Genomic DNA, 21,789 nt, shown 5'->3' on the forward strand with positions numbered 1-21,789 from the left:
GGTACACACCCGAAGTGAAGGAAAGGCTTCATGTAAGCCTGAAGGAAGTTAGAGGCGCTTAGAAATCTATACTACAACACGGTGTGCCTGAACTAATTTTAAATGAAAGATATATATATTTCCTTTATTTATAAAAAGTTACAGAGTTTAAAATAAACTTGTAAATTATATAAAAGTTCACGAGGAACATAGGGCGTCTACAAATTCTCTCCATCTTTGTCGATCATTAGCTAGAATTTTTGCTTGGTTCCAGGGAAGATTGCAAGAGAGACATTCCTTCTTCACAACACGGATCCATGTATTTCGAGGCCTGCCAGGATTTCGATGGCCTTGTGGGTTCCAATCTAGAGCTTGTCTTGAGATTTCACTAGAGGGTTTCCTCAAAATGTGCCCAATCCATGTCCATTTGCGTCTGCGGATTTCATGTTCTATTGGATTGCAGTTCGCCATCACGTAAAGTTGCTCATTTGTTACCCAGTTGGGCCAAAAAATTCGCAGGATTTGTTTCAGGCATCTATTGTAAAAGGCTTGAAACTTCCTAAGAGAGACCTTTGTTGTACTCCAGGTACTGCAACCATACAAAAGGACAGATTTTACACAGCTATTGAAAATGTTCAGCTTTGTTTTTGTTGATATGTTGTTTGCTCTCCAGATTTTGTGTAGAGAGTGGAAAGCCGTCCGGGCTTTGTTGATTCTGTCGGTAATATCGGCATTTGAACCTCCGTCTTTGCAGATTGTGCTTCCTAGGTAAGAGAAGCGGTCGACATCTTCGATGAGCTGCTCATGGAGCAATAACTGAGCTGTGTTATTAGAACCAATCCGCATTAGTTTGGTTTTCTTCGCATTTATCTTCAGGCCAACATAATTCGCAATAGCTGACAGTCGCTCTAACTTTTGTTCGATATCGGGGAAGCGATGTGCAAATAGGCAGATGTCGTCAGAGTAGTCGACGTTATGGAGAAAGTCGTTTACGGACCAACGTATTCCCAATGGAGCCTCGATGTTGGTTTGTTGGAATATACAATCCAGTAGTAGGAGAAACAGTGTGGGCGAAAGGACACATCCTTGCTTCACCCCTGAGTGTAGTTCGAAGGACAGGCTTTCTTCGCCTTTAAAATGTACTCTGGATTTTGCATCTGTATATAATTCGCGAATGAGGCTTATAATTTTATCTGGGATTCCCTAGGAGCTCAGTGGATCCCATAGTGCTGGTCTGGATACTGTGTCGAAAGCTCGCTCAAAGTCCACAAAAAGAAGGTATAAACTGCTGTTAAATGAAAAATGAAAGATGGTTATTTTTAAAACCTCATATCCCTGTATCATAGCGTGATGAGTTTCTACATAGGATTACATAAAATCTTAATAATAAAGTGATTCGATAAAAAAACTTGCGCACAAAAAGCTTTTACAGTTTTTATTTTTCAGAACTTTTGACCATTTTTTGAAGTCACTATAACCATGTATTTAACTGAATTTTTAAATAAATCGAGGTCAAAAGTCATATTTCTAGGTTTTTTAGGCTTTCAAGATTTTGCTTGAAAACGGCGAGTCTTATCGAAATGGGACTAGAGAAAATGTTATAGCTGTGAAAATTCTCTACTTCCGTTTTCAAGCAAAATCCTGAAAACCTAAAAAACACTAAAAATATGACCTTTGAATCGATTTATTTAAAAATCCCATCGCCGGTTTCTTTTTGTTTCTTTGATTTTTCGGATCTATGATCCATTTCAAGCCTTGGATTTGACATTAGAAATCCTCTCGATTTCGTAAATATAAACGTGATTGTTATCACCATATTTGATATGATTTTATTTTGTCTTTATCTTACCTTAATACGATTGCTGCCTTCAACACCTTCCCATCGACAGATTATACTTCCACTCATATTAATACGGCCTTCATTATGTTCAATATTTAAATTTTCCATATCGAAACTATCATGGATGCCCTTAATACCAGGTATATAAGGACAGTTGTCGAAAATTTCATCATTGTCCAAAAGAAATTTGTAAGTTACGGCATTTACATGGAATGGAGGATGTGCGAATATAAAAATTAAAATTAGAATTGGTTAACAACGGCGAAGCAGCATGTTGCTAAAACTTTATATCAGAATATGACATATAATGAGTTCTTATATACACAGATTTCAGATTTTATTGACAGGAACATGAACTTGTCAAACATGGAGATTGGTTATATTTCATCGATAACAATAAGTGTTATAATTGCAGTAATTGTTGCCCACTTCCAGGAAGATAAATATCAAACAACAGAACACTTCACACGAACGTGAATTACCTGCCATCGGAGAAGAGATATTGGGCAGATCATATTTTGAGGACAAAATAGGTTATTTTAAAAATACAAAATATAGATGGGCATTTCTGAGTGTAATTGGACACTTTTGCAAAAAGTTGTTTTTGAATTTTAATATTGGTCTAAATGGAAAAAAATCTTTTATTTTTATACCCTCCACCATAGGATGGGGGTATATTAAGTTTGTCACTACGTTTGTAACTACTCGAAATAATCATTGTAGACCCCACAAAGTATATATATTCTTGATCAGCGTGCAATTCTACATCGATATAGCCATGTCCGTCCGTCTGTCCGTCCGTCTGTCTGTCCGTCTATGGAAATCACTCTAGAGTCCGAACGGATTGACATAGGTTGATTAAATTTTGGGAAAATATGTTATATTTACGTAGGACTTTTGGTATTGAAAGCGGGCTATGTAGGTCCACGCTTTCGTATAGCCCCCATACAAAATGACGCGTGACGCGTCGTCGTTTTAAGGAATTTTTAAGATATTTGGCCCATTTTACCACCGAATTGGTTGTAATTTGGTACTTTGTGTCTCCAGAGGCCAACAAATATTCCTACCAAAGTTGGGTTATATAGGTCCACGTTTTGGTATAGCCCCCATATAAGGCCCCATATAAAGTACGCGTCATTTTAATATATTTTGAATGTATTAGACCCATTTGACCACAGAATTGGTTGTAATTTGGTATTTTGTGTCTTCAGAGCCCAGAAAACATTCCTACCAAAGTTGGGTTATATAGGTCCACGTTTCGGTATAGTCCCCACATAAGACCCCTTATAAAGTACGCGTCATTTTAATATATTTTGAATGTATTAGACCCATTTGACCAAAGAATCGGTTGTAACTTTGTATTTTGTGTTTCCAGAGGCTAAGAAACATTTCTACCATAAAATGTTTATATAGGTCCACGTGTTGATATAGCCCCCATAATACAATATCTCCCGATTTTCGATATTTTGAACGTTTTAGCCTCATTACCACACCGATATGGCTGAAATTTGGCATTTAGTCTTCTTTAGGCGTATAAAACATTCCCCCAGAAATTTGTAGGTATAGGTCCACGCCATCATATAGCCCCCATAGAACGGTACCTTCCGAATTTCGGTATTTTGAAGGTTGTGGCCACATTAATCCACCGAAATGGCTGAAATTTGTGGTGGAGGGTATAAAAAGTTCGGCCCGACCGAACTTAACGCTTTTCTTACTTGTTTATTTTTTATCAGCTATCTAATAATGCACCAAACACGCTATATCTGTCCAATTTTGATGAAATTTGGAATTTATGACGGAATTAGGTCTATAAATAAATGTACCAAATTATATCGAAATCGGTTCAGATTTAAATATAGCTCCCATATATATTTTCGGCCGATTTGAGGTATTTGATGCACCAAACACGCCACATCTGCCCGATTTTGATGAAATTTGGAATGCGTGACAGAATTCGGTCTATAGATAAATGTGCCAAATAATATCGAAATTGGTTCAGATTTGGATATAGCTCCCATATTTACAGTATCGGCCAAAACTAAAGCACCCCCTCAGTACATTTTTTTGAAATGATAATTTTTTTATGAAAACTTAATTATAAATTTATTTATTATTTTTCTTTTTATTTATTTATATCTTTATAATTGAAAAACACAAAAATACGGAGATCAGAATTTAATAAACAAAAGTTAAAATTCAAAAAACATTTTAGGTCGCAAATATAAGCCGTCAAAACTAAAGCACCCCCCCCATTTGAGGTACAGCAAAAACTATTGAAATCAATATTTCGTTGCTTATCCTCTATTCTGGATGACACAATCACATCTTTTAGGCATAAAGGATACTAAATTATTAATTACTGCAGGCGAAATAATTGATTTTCGGAAAATTTAGCTTAAATCCTCAAAATACTGAAAATCAGAAGGTACCGTTATATGGAGGTTATACCCAAACGTGGACCCAGGTCCACGATTTTTGGTGGATATGTTTTGTGACCACTAAGAACCCTAAGTACCAAATTACAGCTAATTTAGTAGGAAAATGTGGCTTAAATATCCGAAATACCGAAGATCGGAAGGTACCGCTATAAGGGGGCTATACCAAAACATTAGCCGAGATTGTTCTTATTCATCCAAAAATGATGCTACAGCATCCACTAGTCAGATACAATACGCTAACGTTTAAAAAGTAGCAAAATAACGAATTGCAAAAGAACGGTAGACGCCGGCTTATTCAGTCGACGACCAGCAAAAAACCTTCCGCCTCCTTTAGGATTTAACCGTTGCCCATTTGGTCCAAGCTTTTTACCATCTGAATACTTTAAATTAAACATAGATTCATCGGAAAACAGTTCAAATGGGTCTTGGCGAATGCCAGTCTGGCTCTTTCATTTTTAGTCGATATGAAAGGTTTTTTTTTGCTGGTCGTCGACTGAATAAGCCGGCGTCTATCGTTCTTCTGCAATTCGTTCTTTTGCTAATTTTTAAACGTTAGCGTATTGTATTTGACTAGTGGATGCTGTAGCATCATTTTTGGATGAATATGAACAATATCGGCTAATGTTTTGGTATAGCCCCCTTATAGCGGTACCTTCCGATCTTCGGTATTTCGGATATTTAAGCCACATTTTCCTACTAAATTATCTGTAATTTGGTACTTAGGGTTCTTAGTGATCACAAAACATATCCACCAAAAATCGTGGACCTGGGTACACGTTTGGGTATAGCCTCCATATAACGGTACCTTCCGATTTTCAGTATTTTGAGGATTTAAGCTAAATTTTCCGAAAATCAATTATTTCGCCTGCAGTAATTAATAATTTAGTATCCTTTATGCCTAAAAGATGTGATTGTGTCATCCAGAATAGAGGATAAGCAACGAAATATTGATTTCAATAGTTTTTGTTGTACCTCAAATTGGGGGGTGCTTTAGTTTTGTCCGCTTATATTTGCGACCTAAAATATTTTTTGATTTTTAACTTTAGTTTATTAAATTCTGAATTCCTTATTTTTGTATTTTCCAATTATAAAGATATAAATAAATAAAAAGAAAAATAATAAATAAATTTATAATTTAGTTTTCATAAAAAAATTATCATTTCAAAAAAATTTACTGAGGGGGTGCTTTAGTTTTGGCCGATACTGTATTTTGGCCCAATATCACGTATTTGCTGCACCAAACACCCTATATCTGCCAATTTTGATGAACTTTGGAATGTGTGACAGCATTTTGTCTAGTAATAAGTGTACTATTTTATATAGAACTCAGTTCAAATTGATATACATATATATCCTATATTTTACATATTCACAATGGTGTAGGGTATCATGTAGTCGGCCCCGCCCGACTATGATCCGTTCCTTACTGATTTAAATACCCTTTTATGTTCTTAGAATATGAGTTCCCAAACAATATCTCTTCTCTGCGTGTATTTACTTCACTTTTGTATGAAATGTTTGGTGTTTGATACTTATCTGCCTGGAAGTGGGCAACGATTACTGCAATTATAACAGCTATTCCTATCGATGAATTATAATCAATCTCCATGTTTAACCAGTTCATGTTCCATATATCATGACACCTGCTAATAAAATCTGCCATCTGTATATATAAGAACTCATTATATGCCGTATTCTGCTATAAAGTTTTAGCAACATGTTGCTGCTTCGCCGTTGTTTACCAATTCCAATTTTTATTTTTATATTCGCACATCCTCTAATCCATGTAAATGCGGCAACATACGAATTTCTTTTGGACAATGATGAAATTTTTGACAACTGTCCTCATATACCCGATAATAATGGCTTCCATGATATTTTCGATATTAAAAATTTAAATATTGAATATAATGAAGGACGTGCTACTATCAGTGGAAATGTAACCTGTCAATGGGATGGTGTTGAAGCCAGCGATCGCATTAAGGTATGGTAGGGTCAAAGAATAAAATCATATCAAATATGGTCAATGTTATATATAGTACGTTTATATTTACGAAATCGGGTTTGGAATGAGGATTTATTTGAATGTATTTGGCATTTGAAATCCACTCGATTTCGTTAATGTGAACGTACTATTACGACTGTGTCTCAACAGGGAAAAGGTGAATTATTAAAATTTCAAAGAGGAGCTTGGCAGCCAACGCCAATTTCAACAACCACATTTGATTTTTGTGCCGATGAATTTAAACCGAACTCCATTTGGTATGACATGTGGACCAAACATATAAATGAAAAAGATCGCTTGTGTTTAAATAATTATGGAGTAAGTTGCTGAATTGAATGTATTAAAAAAAAAACAACACTTTAATATAACGTTTTTTTTTTTTCAATTATGCAGCTAGTTTATCGCATGAACAAATTTAGTTTAAACTCTGCTATTGATTTTGCTGGCAACATGGAAGGTCGTTACAAAGTTTTTGTCCATTTGGAGGCATTCGATTCATCGAATCGAAAACGTCCCAAAGAAATATGCTATCAAATATTTGGTGAATTTGTTAAGGTAAAATGATAATGAATAAATATAAAAATATTTATATATGCAAAGGCAAACTAATTGGCATGCCACACCACCATATGTCCACAGAGAGTTGTAATTTCCTTAAGGATCTAAAATGAAAATATTGCTTCGTTTTTACAAAAACTGAAACTGAACTGAAATTCTGAAAACATTGGCTTTGAAAACACCGCCATGGAATTTAATTAATTTATTGTACATTGTATTGAGACTAATAAGTAACATTAAAGGATATTTTTACACATAGTAATGAACACTTACGACTATAATGTATTATCGTAATTATATAAAGGTGTCTTCAGCATCAGGCTTTAACATGAATGTGTGAAGATTGTAGAGGTTGTTACATAAATGAATATCGCCCTTACTATCGGGGCTGATTAACACTGCCATGGAAAAATATCCGCACTTCCTAAGGTGTATTAGAATTCTTTTACAATTCCTGTAAAAAACTTAAGCCGAAAACAGAATAAACGTTTTGACCGTTGTTACTCTGATGTCGAAAAGTTCATGGATTTCGAACTTCACTTCAACGTTCAGCATTGGTGTCATTGTCTCCTTGTGGTTATTTTTTTCGACGCTTAACGCAAAACTTTACTGCAAAGTTTATTGTGTTTTAAGTTTCGCTTTCCTCAGTTTCTGAAAAAAGCTCTTTATCTTGATAGAGTCCATGGAAAATGTGACAAAACTCCTTTCTCCCCTAAAATAGCAATTGCTTGATCCAACTACGTGTACAATAAATCATTTCGGAGAACAGTGGACAAAATATGAAGTAAGAAAAATGTAAAAAAAAGGCAAGTAAGAAAAGGCTTTGCCGAAAGAGTTATACCATCAGCCTGTGTGAATTGAAACGCTTCTTTCCCAAAAAAAAACTATGTATTTAGGGGTTTTCACAATTTTGGGCGTATGAACATGCCCACAAAAATATTGATTTGGAATAAAGCTCAAAAGTTTTGCGGTGGATGTACCTAAAGGAATGGACCGACATAGTCCATTTTGGAAGTGGGTCTTACTATTTCGAGATCCAAAGTTTGGACCAAATCGGTTGTACCATTTTAGCGAATATTTTCGAACTTTTGTAGGGGAGGTACCGGAAGAAGTCGACTTATAAGCACCTCCTTCGAATTTTAAGCATAAGATAAATGTAGTGGCTGGACTCAGAACATTTTGAAATTTTGTCCACAGGTAGATCTTGGAATGTTGATTTCGCCAATATACATATCATGTGGGGAAGTCTGTATTTCCCGAGATATAGGCTTCGAAATTACCGAAAACCCTTATGATTTTTAAAAAAAAAAATAATTTTGAAAAATTTTATGATTTTTTTTGAAAAATTAGCATCTGTCCCCAGGAGATAGTCTTAAATCCCGTCCGAAGGCCGGCTATTTTCGAAAAAATTTAATTTTTGAAAACTTTCTGTGGAAAAGGTTTCAAATCCAGCCACTACATTCAACTTGCCCCGAACTTTATCTAATATTCGAAAAAATATTACGATATACAAAGTTTGGACCAACGCAGCATTCGGTTCAAGAGTTGTCGTGCGCACCAGCTACTACACTTGCTGGCCGTACTCGTTTTTTACAGCTTTCGCTCATTTTCTCAAAAAGTATGGACTTGCCACTCAAAAAACGAATTCCATCGTAATCTATTACTTGAGAGCAACCTCTTGCAAAAAAATCAAAACAATTAGTAAGAAGGTCCTAAGCTGCACTTTTCCGAAATCTTGAGATGTACCCGAAAGAGTTGACATATATAGTCCATATTATAACCTGATCAATGTCTCGTAGAAATATCATGAGGTGTAAAGTATGGACCAAATCGGGTACTGCCTTCGAGAGTTATCAAAAAGTTTTGTACTGTTGTGGGCGAGGTAGCCAAAGGAATGGGCCGAAATGGCCATCTTACAACCTGATTTAAGTTTGCGCAAAATATTACGACTGCCAAATCTTGGATTTAATTGGTTTATCCGTTGGAGAGTTATAGTGCCCTGCATCCACTATACATGGTGCGTTAGAAGGTTTCTACAGCTCTCGGACCATTTTCTCATGAAAAACTTGTACCGTTGTAATTGGGGCAGCGTATACAATTGTTACAACAAAAATCAAAACGATTGGAGAGGAGGTCTTAAACTGCACTTTTCCGAAATTTTGTGTGGGCGATGCCCGAAGGAGTGGACCGATATAGTCCATATTCGAACTTGATCTATGTCTTGTAGAAATATTACGATGTGCAAAGTATGGACCAAATCAGTTAATCCCTACGATTGTTATAGTGCGCATAATTTTTGCGAACAAATTTGAACTTTTGTGCGGGAGGTATCGATATGGCCCATTTTCGAACTTGAACTAAGTTTGGAAAAATGTTACCAAAGCCAAATTTTGGACCATATCGGTTAGTCCGTTCGAGAGTTATCGTTCGCTCCAGACAGACGGACGGATATAGTTAAATCACCTCCAAATTATCTGTAACGAATTTTGTCCAAACATTTTTGGGGTCTAAATACATTATTTGGATGAGGAACATTTTGCCCGTATGAAAGTGTATTTATCCTCGTTAGTCTAAAGACTGAGGGTATACATAGCTTTCATATATAGCTAACACCATACGCTTTCCAACTTTATTCACATTTTTAGTGGATTATCCCATGGCAGGTTCACGCAGAAACATATATGTTAGAAATATGTTTGGATCCACACAAATATTTGTTTGGGACTGATTGCAAACAAATATATGTTTGCAACATTTTGTAACATATCTCAATTTTATATCTTTGGGTATAAACATATTTTTTATGTTAGAACCTATTTTTCATGGGTGGAGAGAAGATGTTTGTCAAAGAGAGTAACAACAGGGCTCTCGCGCCTGTTAATAACACTGTACAACACAAAAACTAATTACAAGATAATTCGGCCAGATTATGAAAGAGGAGCGAAAAAAAGAAGACACGTGTATCGGCGTTTTGAAAGTTTACGTCGGGAAGTAACCTAAATAGGCGTGGCAATTTCCGCCCATTTCTACAGGTTTTGAAATATGTATTCGACATCAGATTCCATGGAATCCTTGCATTTTGGGTATAAAGTGTATTTGACAATATTACTGACAACAATGCGGAGAATCTTTTTATGAAAAAATTAACCATCATGCGAGCCACTAAACGGGTCTTTTCGGTCCCTTTTTCCAAAAACGTTTAAAAACTCCTTTAAAATATTCCACAAAATTATTTGCCATAAAATTTTACTATAGGTTCCCGAATACACCAAAACTCTAAATCGTACCTAAACGCCAGGAATCTGCCAAAAGTAAAATCACGTTTTAGGGTCAATGTTGTACTTTATCTGAGTTTATTGAGTTTTATCCCACAAAACTTCATTCTAGATAGAAGACGTCAAAGACAAAAATATTCACCATCAAATTTCAATATAAGTCGCCGAATAAATGAAATATGTATTTGCAATATATATCAAGAAAATATATGCATCAAATTTGCCAACAAAACACCCAAATATTTTTTGAATAAATTTGTATTGTTCTTTTTTCGAGTTGATGCATGAAAGTAACATGAAATTTAGTTTTAGACAAAAGGTGTTAAAAGAGGAAATGTTCTACACAAAATTTCACAGTAAGTCCCTGAACAAACCAGAAATCTAAGTAAAATACTCTGTTAAGAAAATTACGTTACAAAATTAGATATTATATGTTAGGCCGATAGCCCTAGTTGCTAGTGCTTTTTTATAATTTTTATTATGATTTTTAATTGTAATAAATATTTCAAAAATAAAATAAAAATAAATTAATAGATATTATATGTAGAAATTGTTTGTTGAACTTTTAGACTCTTAATTAAAATTTATTTCATACTGAGTCAAAATCTCCTAAAATATGTCACTTTTTGGGGTTTGTGTCTAAAGACGAAATGTTCCTATTCAAATTTCATTATGAGTCTCTGAATAAAAGAAATTTGTAGCTATAATATTTAACATCCCCAGAAGCTTTCGCTTTTTATATATGATTTAGGGTCATATTCTACCATATAATTTGTTTGCAACCAAACATATAATTTGTTTGCATCTAAACATATAATTTGTTTGCACCCAAACATGTAATTTGTTTGCATCTAAACATATATGGTAACATAAGGCGCCTTCGCCTCTTGGGCGGCTACGCCAGTGCCGATTTTCTCGCAAACAACAAGTGCTACAAAAAATCCGTTAAAGCTAAAATTGCGAATTTAATGAAGACCAATCATCTCCCAAAAGTTGGCAGTTGAGTCATAGGTATGATAGCGGACGCATGCTGTTTTGTGTTTTCTAGGTATTGGGAAAAATAATTATGGTATGTATATTTTGTGATATCTTCTTTACCTTTTGTGATATCAAAAACATTTTTTGTACCGTTAGAAGACAACTACTGAAGAATATAAATCCCTACGCCATGATAGGGGTGTGGTGGATTAATGTTAGATATTTGTAATGTTTAAATTAAATTCTTTATGCCATAGATATAGCACACTGTAATGTGAAGTTAAAATCAAATATTATCGTAAACGTATCTTGTTTTAGTAATATTATGATTTTTGTACCTAAATTCAAGGTAACTAGTTCAATTAGGTACTAGAATCTGTTTTTTTTTTTTTGTAAATTTTAGAACCACTTTTGATTATTCAATAGAAAACACGTTCCTTTTTTGCATAATGTTGATATTTAAGGAAGAAGTATGGTAAATTACATTTTTAAAGGCCGTTGGAGAATGTTCCATATCGATGGCGAAGCTGCTTCATGGGTGGGGAGGCTTCGCCACTTTTCAAACATTGTATAAATTCTCAAAAATATTATTTTAAAAACAAAATTATAACCATTTATATATCAAAACTTATAGTCAAGATATGCTTATATTTTTACCAATAATAATATCGGTGTCGATATGAGAACATTTTGAACAAAAACGTGGCGAAGGCGCCCCATGTTACCATATTTGTTTGCAGGACCCAAACATATGTTATGTTTGGGACTGCTTGCAAACAAATATATGTTTGCTGCAAAATATGCTTAGGACATTTGTTAGAGAGGCCTTTTTTCTATGTGTATGCATGTCTACTCTTCGAATAGCAAAATGAAAAAAGATTTTATCCTAAGGATATTATCTTGAATTAAGTACCCATGAGGTCAAAAAATTACACATTTATTTTATTTCTTCACTCCGTATGAACCATATTCCAATTCCAATACAAAATTTACCAATATATTCGTCTATCTTCATTTTAAAGACTGTAATGACAGATAGTCCTTGTTGTCCTGGTTGCAAGCCTCAATTTTATTTGGGAAGCTGATACATATGAGATATACTCTGCATTCACCAGCCATATTGTAATGGAGAATTAGTATATTATTAGTGCAGCAGTTAGTCCATCCGTCCACGTAATGATTAGTTTTAGTCTTGCTGATACTTTGTTCCAGTTGGGCCCAAATCGATTTTAAAGTTTTAATTGTATGTGGTCTATTTTTTCGTGGGGATTGTAGTAGTTTAAATTAAAAAAACATGATTTTAATTAATTGAATTTTATTTAACAAAATTTTAGAGAAATAGAATTTTGTTTGTGAAGCCTGACTTGGTTCTGTCCATATGGTGACTTTTTTACTATCCTCAACCGAGGACATATTTGTAAGGTTTTTATAATTTTTTTTTTGGAAAATGCAGTTGAAATTTTTATCTTATGGACATTCATCATCATTTCACCTTAAAATATTCACCAATAACTTGAAAACAGATATCATTAGCACGTTTTTGATTTAACATATCGTATGCCTCGAAACGAATTACAACTTTATGACGACCTTCCACATTTGCATAATGATCAAAGCGATTATCCATAACATATGGTTTGTAGTGGTAGATGTGCTATGCAGAAATAAACAAATAAATAAAAATATAAATAGCAAGTAGAACGACTCACTCCATAGTTATTTAAACATTTACGTTCATTCGCAGCTATGTGTTGGGACCATGCTGAATACCAAGAATAACCAGGTATGAATTGAAAAGAACAAAAATCCTGAACATGCATTGTAAGTGGTGTTAGCTGCCAATCTCCCCTACGAAATTTGAACATTTCAGCTTTTAACTGTAGATTATCAAAATTTACAATTAATGATTGATGTTTTCATAGGGTCTGTCATCATATCTTCTTACTTTAATCCGATCTGTGGATTGAACTCCTCCCCACTTACAAGCTGTACTACCGTTTATTTTAATACGGTCTTCTTCATATTCGAAGTGCATATTTGTCATATCGAATAGATCGTGTATGCCATTATTTCCAGGTATTTCGGGACAGTTATCGAATATTTTATCATTGTCAAAAACCAATTCATATTTTGCAGCTTTTACTTTTATTAGACAAATTAAGAAATTTAAAACAGTTGGAAAAAGTTTTGGTGATTTGAACATTTTGACAAAACTGAAATTTGAAATAGACAATGCAGTAGGTTTTTATATTCGCATAAAGTACTAAAACGGGCGAATAAACATGGAAAATGTGTAATTGAAGATAACAACATGCGATACGAGATTTGATAAGTGGAATTGTGGCTGTTAGCCCATAGAGGGAAACTTGGTTAACATGAAAATTCACACGAAATACTGACACTAATTTATTAATTTATTTTAATTTTATTAATTTATTTCTAACATCGAAACGATAAAATCTGTTTGGCAGCAAAATACACAAGAAAAAAAGTATCAGTAGGCCTTGCAGACAGAGATATACCCTCAGCCTGTGTGAATTGAAACTTTGATCTATTGACAATATCGAATACCGGCTACGCAACGAATGTCCTTTTTCACAAATAATTATGTATTTACGAGGTTTTCAGATTTTGCGGCCCTTTTTGGACTTATTAAGCTGAAAGGTGTTGCGAAGGAGGTGTCTTAAGGTATGCATCGGCATGGTCCATTTTAGAAGTGAATCTCATTTTTAGAGTCATTCCTTGTCGATTGGAACCATATCTGTGTCTGTTAGAAATTTTACCATGTACAAAGTATGGTCCATTTCGGTTACCTTGCATTCAAGAGTTATCATGCTCACAATTACAGCGAAAAGTGTTAAACTATTGGGAAGGTACCCGAAGGAGTGGGCCGATACCTAAACTAAGTTTGGACAAAACCAATTCATATTTCAAAAACCAATTCACATTTTGCAGCTTTTACTTTTAAAAGGCAAATCAAGAAATTAAGAAATAGGAGATTTGATAAGTGGAATTGTGGCTGTTCACACGAAATACTGACACTATTTAATTAATTTTTTATTGTAATTTTATTAATTTATTTCAAACATGGAAACGATAAAATCTGTTTATTTGACAGCAAAATCTAGTGTAGTGTATTTTTCTCAGTGTTGTATATAACGTAACCTTTAAAATATTTTTTTATCTCACTAAATTTTAGTATGATTTTTAATAATACATATAGGATTATTTTTCCCGATTTTTGAGTAGTGAATTTCTCAATGTTATGTATAATGTAATCATCTCTTTTGGCCGTATGGCTTTGTGTACATGAAAGAATTTTAAATAAATAAATAAATATAAATAAATACCTCAGACTGTCTAAATTGAAACTTTCGTCTATTGCAAATATCGAATCGAATACCGGCTACGGAACCAAATTTATTTTTCCCAATAATTATGTATTAGGGGGTTTTCAGATTGTGTGGCCCTTTTTGAACGTGTTGACAAAAATATATATAGTTCAAAAGTCGTACGTAGGAGGTACCATCAATTTGGACAAAATATTAGGAGATTCAAAGTTTGGACCAAATCGGTTGCTCGTTCATGAAAAAATGGCACCATATGTTGTCAAACTGGCCACATCCGTTGTAGATATTGTCAACATCATTTATGGTCGAAATGAGCACGACGTTGTCAATTTGACAACGAGATGGTGTCAACGATTTCGAGAACTGACAATGTACCGTGGTCAAAGTGAGCACGTTTGTGGTCGAAATATTACAAATTGAGCACGCATGTGCTCATATTGACACCTTTTGTGGTCAGTAGAGTTGTGTAGTTCCGGAACGAACTAGTTGCAAGGAACTATTCCGGACAAGGAACTATCGGAACTGTATCCAGCCCTTGCGTTTATATAGTTCCTCTAGTTCCTTTCGTTCTTATCGCTCTTCTCGTTCCTTTAACATTGCGGTTTAGACGCTGGAACTTAATTATTTTTATGTCAATTCCTACCCAAACCATGAAAACATTTCGGTCTCGGGACTATTTGGAACAAAGGAAACAAAAAAACTATAAAAGAGAAAGATTCGTGAACTATTTCGGTCTCGGAACTATTTGTAACGAAAAGAACGATGAAAGGGAAAGATTTGTTTTACTATATCTGTCTCGGAACTATTTGGAACTATGGAACTATATTATGGAACTAGTTCCTTTTGGGAAAAGGAATTAGAAAGGTCGATCCGGTCCGTGAACTAGATTGCCCCACTCTAGTGGTCAGATTAAAAAAATGACAACAGCCGTGGTCACAAAAAATGATTTTGGATCGAATTCTTTCCCTCTGTGTACAATTTCAGTGAAATTTGTTGCACTTTAGAGGGAAAGGATTCGAACGATATGACAAGTTTTCGAACTTAGACTAAGTTTAGACAAAATATTACGAAGGACAAAATTTGGGACGATTCGGCTGATCCGTTCGAAAGTTACCATGCGCTCCAGCCACTAAAATTGGTGTCGTAGGGCTTTTCGCAGCTTTCGGGCTTTTCCATGCAGAAAACTTGTACCTTCGTACAGGTTGTTGCAAAAAGAATCAAAGCAATGCGAGGGCAGGCCTTGAACTGCACTTTTCCCAAATTTTGTGTGGGAGGTACTCGAAGGGTGGACCGATAGAGTCCATATTGGAACCTCATCTATGTCTGGTAGAAATTTCATGATGTGCTGTATGCGTAAAATTTTAGCGAAAAGTTTTGAACTTTTGTGGGATATGACCCATCTTCGAACTTAAACTAAGTTTGAACAAAATATTACATATGAGATAAATGTAATTAATGTTAATGCATGCACGCCGATTCAAAATGGATGATATGGGACCTACTTTTTATCGCCGAGTCCGAACGGCGTGTCTTACGACACCACTTTTAGAGAAGTTTTTCATGGTTGAAATACTCAGGAAATGAAAGCCAGCATTACACTGAAGGGATTTTGCCACAGCCGAAAATTTTGATGTTCTGGTCAGAGATTGAACCGCAGACCTTCTGAGTGCAAGACGGGCGTGCTTACCATTGCACCACAGTGGCTCCCAATATTACCAAATATGCCAAATTTAGGACCCAATCAGTTGATCCGTTCGAGAGCTATCGCGCGCTCTAGCCAGACCGGCAGACAGACGGACATGGCTAAATCGACTCCAAATGTCTGAAACATACTTGGGGTCTAAACCAGAGCTCCGGATACTCGCTCTAATTCGTTCGAATTCCACTCGCGAGTGAAACTCTTCTTGAATTTGAGCAAGTTGAGGGGGGCAAATAGCCCGCTTCCCCCACTCAAACAAAAATTTACCGCACCCTCAAATAAAATTGCCCCACCCCCACCAAAAAAAATTCACCCAAAAAAACTTACAACCAACCATGATTTATACACACTGTTGCAAGCGCTCAAACCAATTGTCGAAGCACTTCCTCCACTCCGATTAAGACACCTGCAAAACATCGTTTTTGATTTTTGGCAACGAAAATCGTTGACCACGCCTTTTTTTGCTGTTCGGGAATAAAAAGAAGTTATTGGGTGCCAAGTCAGGGCTGTACGTCGGATGACCAATCAATTCCAAGTTTTGGCCTGTAAAACAGGTTTGAGCCGATGTATAAAAAGCTCGCATTGTCATGGCGCACAATGATCCGTCTACTCTTGTTTGTTTTTTTTGAATTTCTCGGGAGACTTTAGGCCAATGTGAGGCATTGTGAGTTTCGTGAGCGTAAATTTACTCTCGCTCACAACTTGTGTAGACTCTAACTGGTGGTGAGCGAGAGTAAATTTACGCTCACGAGACTCACAATGCCTCACACTACTTTAGGCAAACAAATTGTGGTGTACCACCCAGAATTATCCGTCCTACGTAACTCAAGCCGTTTGGTCGCCACAGAAACAGCCGCAGAAACAGGCAACCATTTGCTTTGAAGTGCTTCTTCCATGAACAACTTTCGTTGGATTTGCCTCGTCTTCGAAAACCCACGCGGGTGATTGGTGTTTGTTCGCGGCTCATACGCATAGATCCATGATTCGTCACCCGTGCACAGTGGATCCACCCATTGGCCAAAAATAAAAAAATGAATGTCAAAATTTTCGTACAACATCTGGCAAATCTGACAGCTATGACATGGACCTTTTTAAAAATATATTAGTTTTAGTTTCATTCGAACGCCATCTTCTTAAGAATAGCTTCAAAAGTCGGAACATTTGACTAATATTTTTTGTTGTGAGTACAACCTATATTTTAAGTGCAAGTAATTATATTCAAAATATCGCGAAACTAATACGTATAGCAAAATATTATAGTGGATTTAGGTGGAGGTATTAGCTTAATTTTCATTAAAAAATATTGTTTTAGCGTGTTGTGTAATTCTAGTTAGCTGCATATTTTCTTAGTGTATTTTGTAATGCCAATTCGATCATGTACTTAAATTTGACCTAAGGTTTTAGTCATGATGCCCACCATTGCCCACCTCGGGAATAATTTTCCAAAGTAGGTCATGGGTTTAAGATTATTCAATATTAAAATCAGCTGCCATCTAGTGCCAGACTATAAATGGTGGGTCGCTGACTAAAGCTGCCCTAGAATAGGGTTTCTATGGATATATTAGCGTATAACTCTGTTATCTGACCACGTACATCAACACAATTGGCATCAGTGGCAAGATGAAGAAATCTTCTTCCAAAGTTGTCTTACGTTGGCGGTACGTGCCTTCAAGGAAGAACGCTGTAAGATCTATATTAAAAATTTTACCAATTTTCAGACAAAAATGTTGATTTTTTTAATCCGCTAAATTGGTTGGATTTTATGTTGTTTTGGAGATTATTTTGTTTCCCTTAGAATATTTTTGCATCATAAGATAATCGGGACCTTTGTTCAAGTCATTTTGTATTAACAGCATAAAACAATTTTTACCGTATACCCCCTCCAGAGGGGAAAGGGGGGAGAATGTTACGGTCGTGGGTTCTTAAAACACTCTTCGCAGCAGCACAAAGCTGTAACCGGCGCATTGGCTTGATTTGTACACTCTAAATATTTTTGGCCACTTTCTCCATACAAGTGGATCCACTGTGCCGTGACGACCTTATAAATGTCTTTTGAAGCAGAGTCCGTCCTATATTTTCAACATTTCTTTGCACCCACCGACAAGAGTCGTTTTTGAGCGATTGTCATTTTGTGCTGGATCCAACGAGAACAAACCTTTTATACGGACAGGTGTTCATGCAATATCAAATGTTTGCGGGTATAAGAAATTATCAAGGATGCATCTATCTCACGGTATGCCACATGACGATCTTGCATTATCAGTTCACGCCCGGCATCAATTCTTTTCGGACCTTTACGATCTTCGATTTGAGCGAGCGTCGACCACGACAGAATTAATGATACCAGTTTTTCATAATGCTATAAGATCGTCCTTCATCTACATACAAAGATTTAATTTCATCGATTCACTCTAGCCGTGATAATCCATGTCGAAAGTTGTGAAAAATCTTCGGACGAAAATATTAACAAGTAAAATCCAATTTTTGTTTTTTTTTTTTTTGGCGTCGAGATTTTTTCATGTCACTGTAACAACGCAACAAATGGACGTATGTCAAATTATACTGAACACGTTTATGCTAAAAATGTCAAACATTCCAAGAAAAGTATATAGTAGGCCAGAAAAATTATATAGTTTCCCTCGTATTGTTCACAAGGCAACAACAATTCATTGAGTTTTGTAGTTAGGGGAGGGTTTAAAACTGGCAGATATTTCGTGTTTTCTGTCACATCTACTGAAGGAAAAAATATTTCCCATGAACATCCCGGAAGAGACAAAGGAAGACTTCTCTCATAGCAATGAATACAGTAGAGTTGGGTAATCTCGTTCAATTGAACAATCCGGATCACTAACTCGTTCAAAGACGAATGAGTAACATCATAAAAACCAAAAAACCATACGCAGTTTGTCAAAAAATTACCGGTGTCCATTGAACGAGTTAGTGATCCGGATCGTTCAATTGAACGAGATTACCCAACTCTAGAATACAGCCCGACTATATTTCTAGTTCAGTGATGTGAACTTTCTGTATGTTATACACAGCTGATAACTCTGAGCAGCATGTTGCTTACGGGGTTTAAACAGTCTCAAAAATTGTGATTTTGAATGGACTAATAATCCAACTCAAGCACTCTGTACTTAACTTGCAACACGATGGAACTCTCGAAAATCACTCTACAACGCACTTATTTAACATATTTAAGTTTTCCCTCCTGTAATGGGATTCTGTAAATAGTTAACGACAGAAGTATCGGCAATTATCGATAACTGGAAATTTTAATTTGTTTATAATTCCGATAATTAACGTAATTTTTCGATGTGTTACCGACCAAAATAAAGTAGTCGCTAACCGCGCAAGTGTTGTCAACTTTAATTTCAACTTTTCATTCATAATTTTGGTGTTAATTTTACCGATTTTTGTCTGTAGCATACCAATATCGGCCGGAATCTAACCTAGATTAACCTATTTTTATCATCCTAATTTAGAAATAATTCTAAGATGAGCCATGGAACATTTCAAACTTATTTTCTTTTTTTCCCATTTCAGGTCAGTACATCATTTTCTCTAAAATTATAAATTAGCAATGATTGGGATTTTAACTGGATGTGTGTTTCCTCCCAATAAAGCGATTAGAGGTATGTTATGAAACCCAGTTTTAATAATCCAAGAGAAAAGAATTCAAAGTAGAACACACATCGAATAACTAAAACGATTAGCGAATGTTGGCGGAAATGAAACATAATGCCCTGATGTTCTGAAAGTTTGCCAAAATCCCAAAAAAATACACATACAAACCTTTTCACAAAAAACCCCTACCTCACCACCACCCTCTGCTGTGGCGATATGGAGGAAAACAAATGACCATTAATAACTATTTTTTGTGGTACATACCAGTATTACGCGCTTAACAGAAGCTTTGCAGTACAGCAACATCAACAACAGAACTCAACAATGCAAAGCAATCAGAACGCACAATATAAAAACCACATTGAGTTAATGACCTTTTCCGGTTAATGTACAGTGTACATTGTACACCCTACATTATATACAATAATACATACATGTATATAAATATGTATGTATGTACGTTTGTATTTGTGCTTTTGTAGGCATGTAGAAAAGTTGACCCGTACATTCCAAAACATTACATTACAATGCTAATGTTGGTTACTAGAAGCACTCACCACATTTTGTATGAAAATGTTTATACGCAGCATATGTGTGTAGCCTTGATGGAATGTGGACCATACCATCCGTTTCCAACCTACAAAACATGTATGGATTTCCGTCCAACATGATGGTCTCCCGAAAAAAATCAACACAAAACAAACGCTTTAAATAACATTATTTTGCACTCCCCCTCACACACCCACAGAAAGAAATTTTAATGAAATTATGATGTTACTCTCTCCACAACATGTGTATATGGCGGCTGACTGACTGACAGACGTACTGTCTGATCGGAACTAGTGGAGAAATTACTCCACATAGCCAGAAATTCAATTATAATTGAAACGACAATGTTGATGATGGTCACTCACTCAAATACTTGTGGATGGTGTTGATGGTGGCTATGGTGGAGTTGATGATGATGATGGTAATGGATAAAAGTGAAGTACATACATGTATGGTATGTTGTGTATATCTACATACATAATAATTGTTCCACAAACATCCCAGACGGGACAGGGGAGACTTATCTATATCTATATACATTAGGCCGGGGCGATTTGTGTGGAAGGAAAAAACCCTAATGGGCCCTTCGCGTTTCTGATTCCTGGGATTAAACTGAGCAAAAAAGTCCACTGGATCATATGTCTACCGCGAAAATGGAGCCTCGCGATTTTGACTTGAAGTTTTTTATTGACGTTTTTTTGGATATTTTGGCATATAACAGGCAAGCCATTGAGATTTGCGATCCAACACAAAGGCCAAAATTGTAGCCAACACAATAATTAAGAACTCTCTAGTACATCAATAAATAATAAAACGAAGTGACTCAACCGAACCAAAAGTATTTTTGTCGTCCATGGACCCCAACACGATAGAATTTTGTAACAGAAAGCTTGAATATTTTTCTGGTCAACTTTTGTAGCACATTATCATTTATCGATATTTGCCGACAAATGTGCACTTTATCAAAGCCAAAACTGTCTGAAGGAGCATTCCAATACTTTTGCGATGTACTAGAGAGTTCTTAATTATTGTGTTGGCTACAATTTTGGGCTGTGTTGGGTCGCAAATCTCAATGGTTTGGCTGTTATTTGCCAAAATATCCAAAAAACGCCAATAAAAAACTTAAAGTCAAAATCGGGAGGCTCGATTTTCGCGGTAGACATATGGTCCAGTGGACTTTTTTGCTCAGTTCAATCCCAGGAATGAGAAACACGAAGGGCCCATTAAGGTTTTCAAATCGCCCCGGCCTAATATACATACATGGATAAAAATTCTTGATTCTGTGCAATATATTAAATTGACACAACAAATTCCATTTTTACTGAATATAATGTAAATAGTAGACCTATTCTGTAACTTTTATCGATTAATATTGATCGATTGATATTTTCGTAGGTTTTACAATTTTTAAATATATGTAGAAGTTCAAATTGGGAGAATTCACGTACTGTATCGTCTTTTTAGAGAACAATGTCGTGACTGCAATTTCCC

At 35.5% G+C, this 21,789-nt stretch overlaps 3 protein-coding genes across 8 annotated transcripts in view; 2 read left to right on the forward strand and 1 right to left on the reverse strand.

Annotated features, from left to right (window-relative positions):
* Prosap (SH3 and multiple ankyrin repeat domains prosap) overlaps window positions 1–21,789 on the forward strand; it is a 450,787-nt gene that overhangs the window by 131,716 nt on the left and 297,282 nt on the right. The window lies entirely within an intron of this gene.
* LOC141406523 (uncharacterized) lies at window positions 5,936–7,060 on the forward strand. The gene is made up of 3 exons (XM_073992138.1): window positions 5,936–6,241; window positions 6,413–6,580; window positions 6,656–7,060. The coding sequence occupies exons 1-3, from the start codon at window positions 5,975–5,977 to the stop codon at window positions 6,824–6,826; spliced, it is 606 nt and encodes a 201-aa protein (XP_073848239.1). The 5' UTR covers window positions 5,936–5,974; the 3' UTR covers window positions 6,827–7,060.
* LOC141406641 (uncharacterized) lies at window positions 12,442–13,273 on the reverse strand. Its single transcript, XM_073992479.1, has 3 exons — window positions 13,019–13,273; window positions 12,783–12,950; window positions 12,442–12,727 (listed from the first exon to the last, which is right to left on the reverse strand). Exons 1-3 carry the CDS (start codon window positions 13,115–13,117, stop codon window positions 12,557–12,559), a joined length of 438 nt encoding a protein of 145 aa, XP_073848580.1. The 5' UTR covers window positions 13,118–13,273; the 3' UTR covers window positions 12,442–12,556.

The sequence above is a fragment of the Musca autumnalis genome, unplaced genomic scaffold (assembly GCF_047663935.1).
Source record: "Musca autumnalis isolate F117 unplaced genomic scaffold, ASM4766393v1 scaffold_5, whole genome shotgun sequence".
NCBI classification, from domain to species: Eukaryota; Metazoa; Arthropoda; class Insecta; order Diptera; family Muscidae; genus Musca; species Musca autumnalis.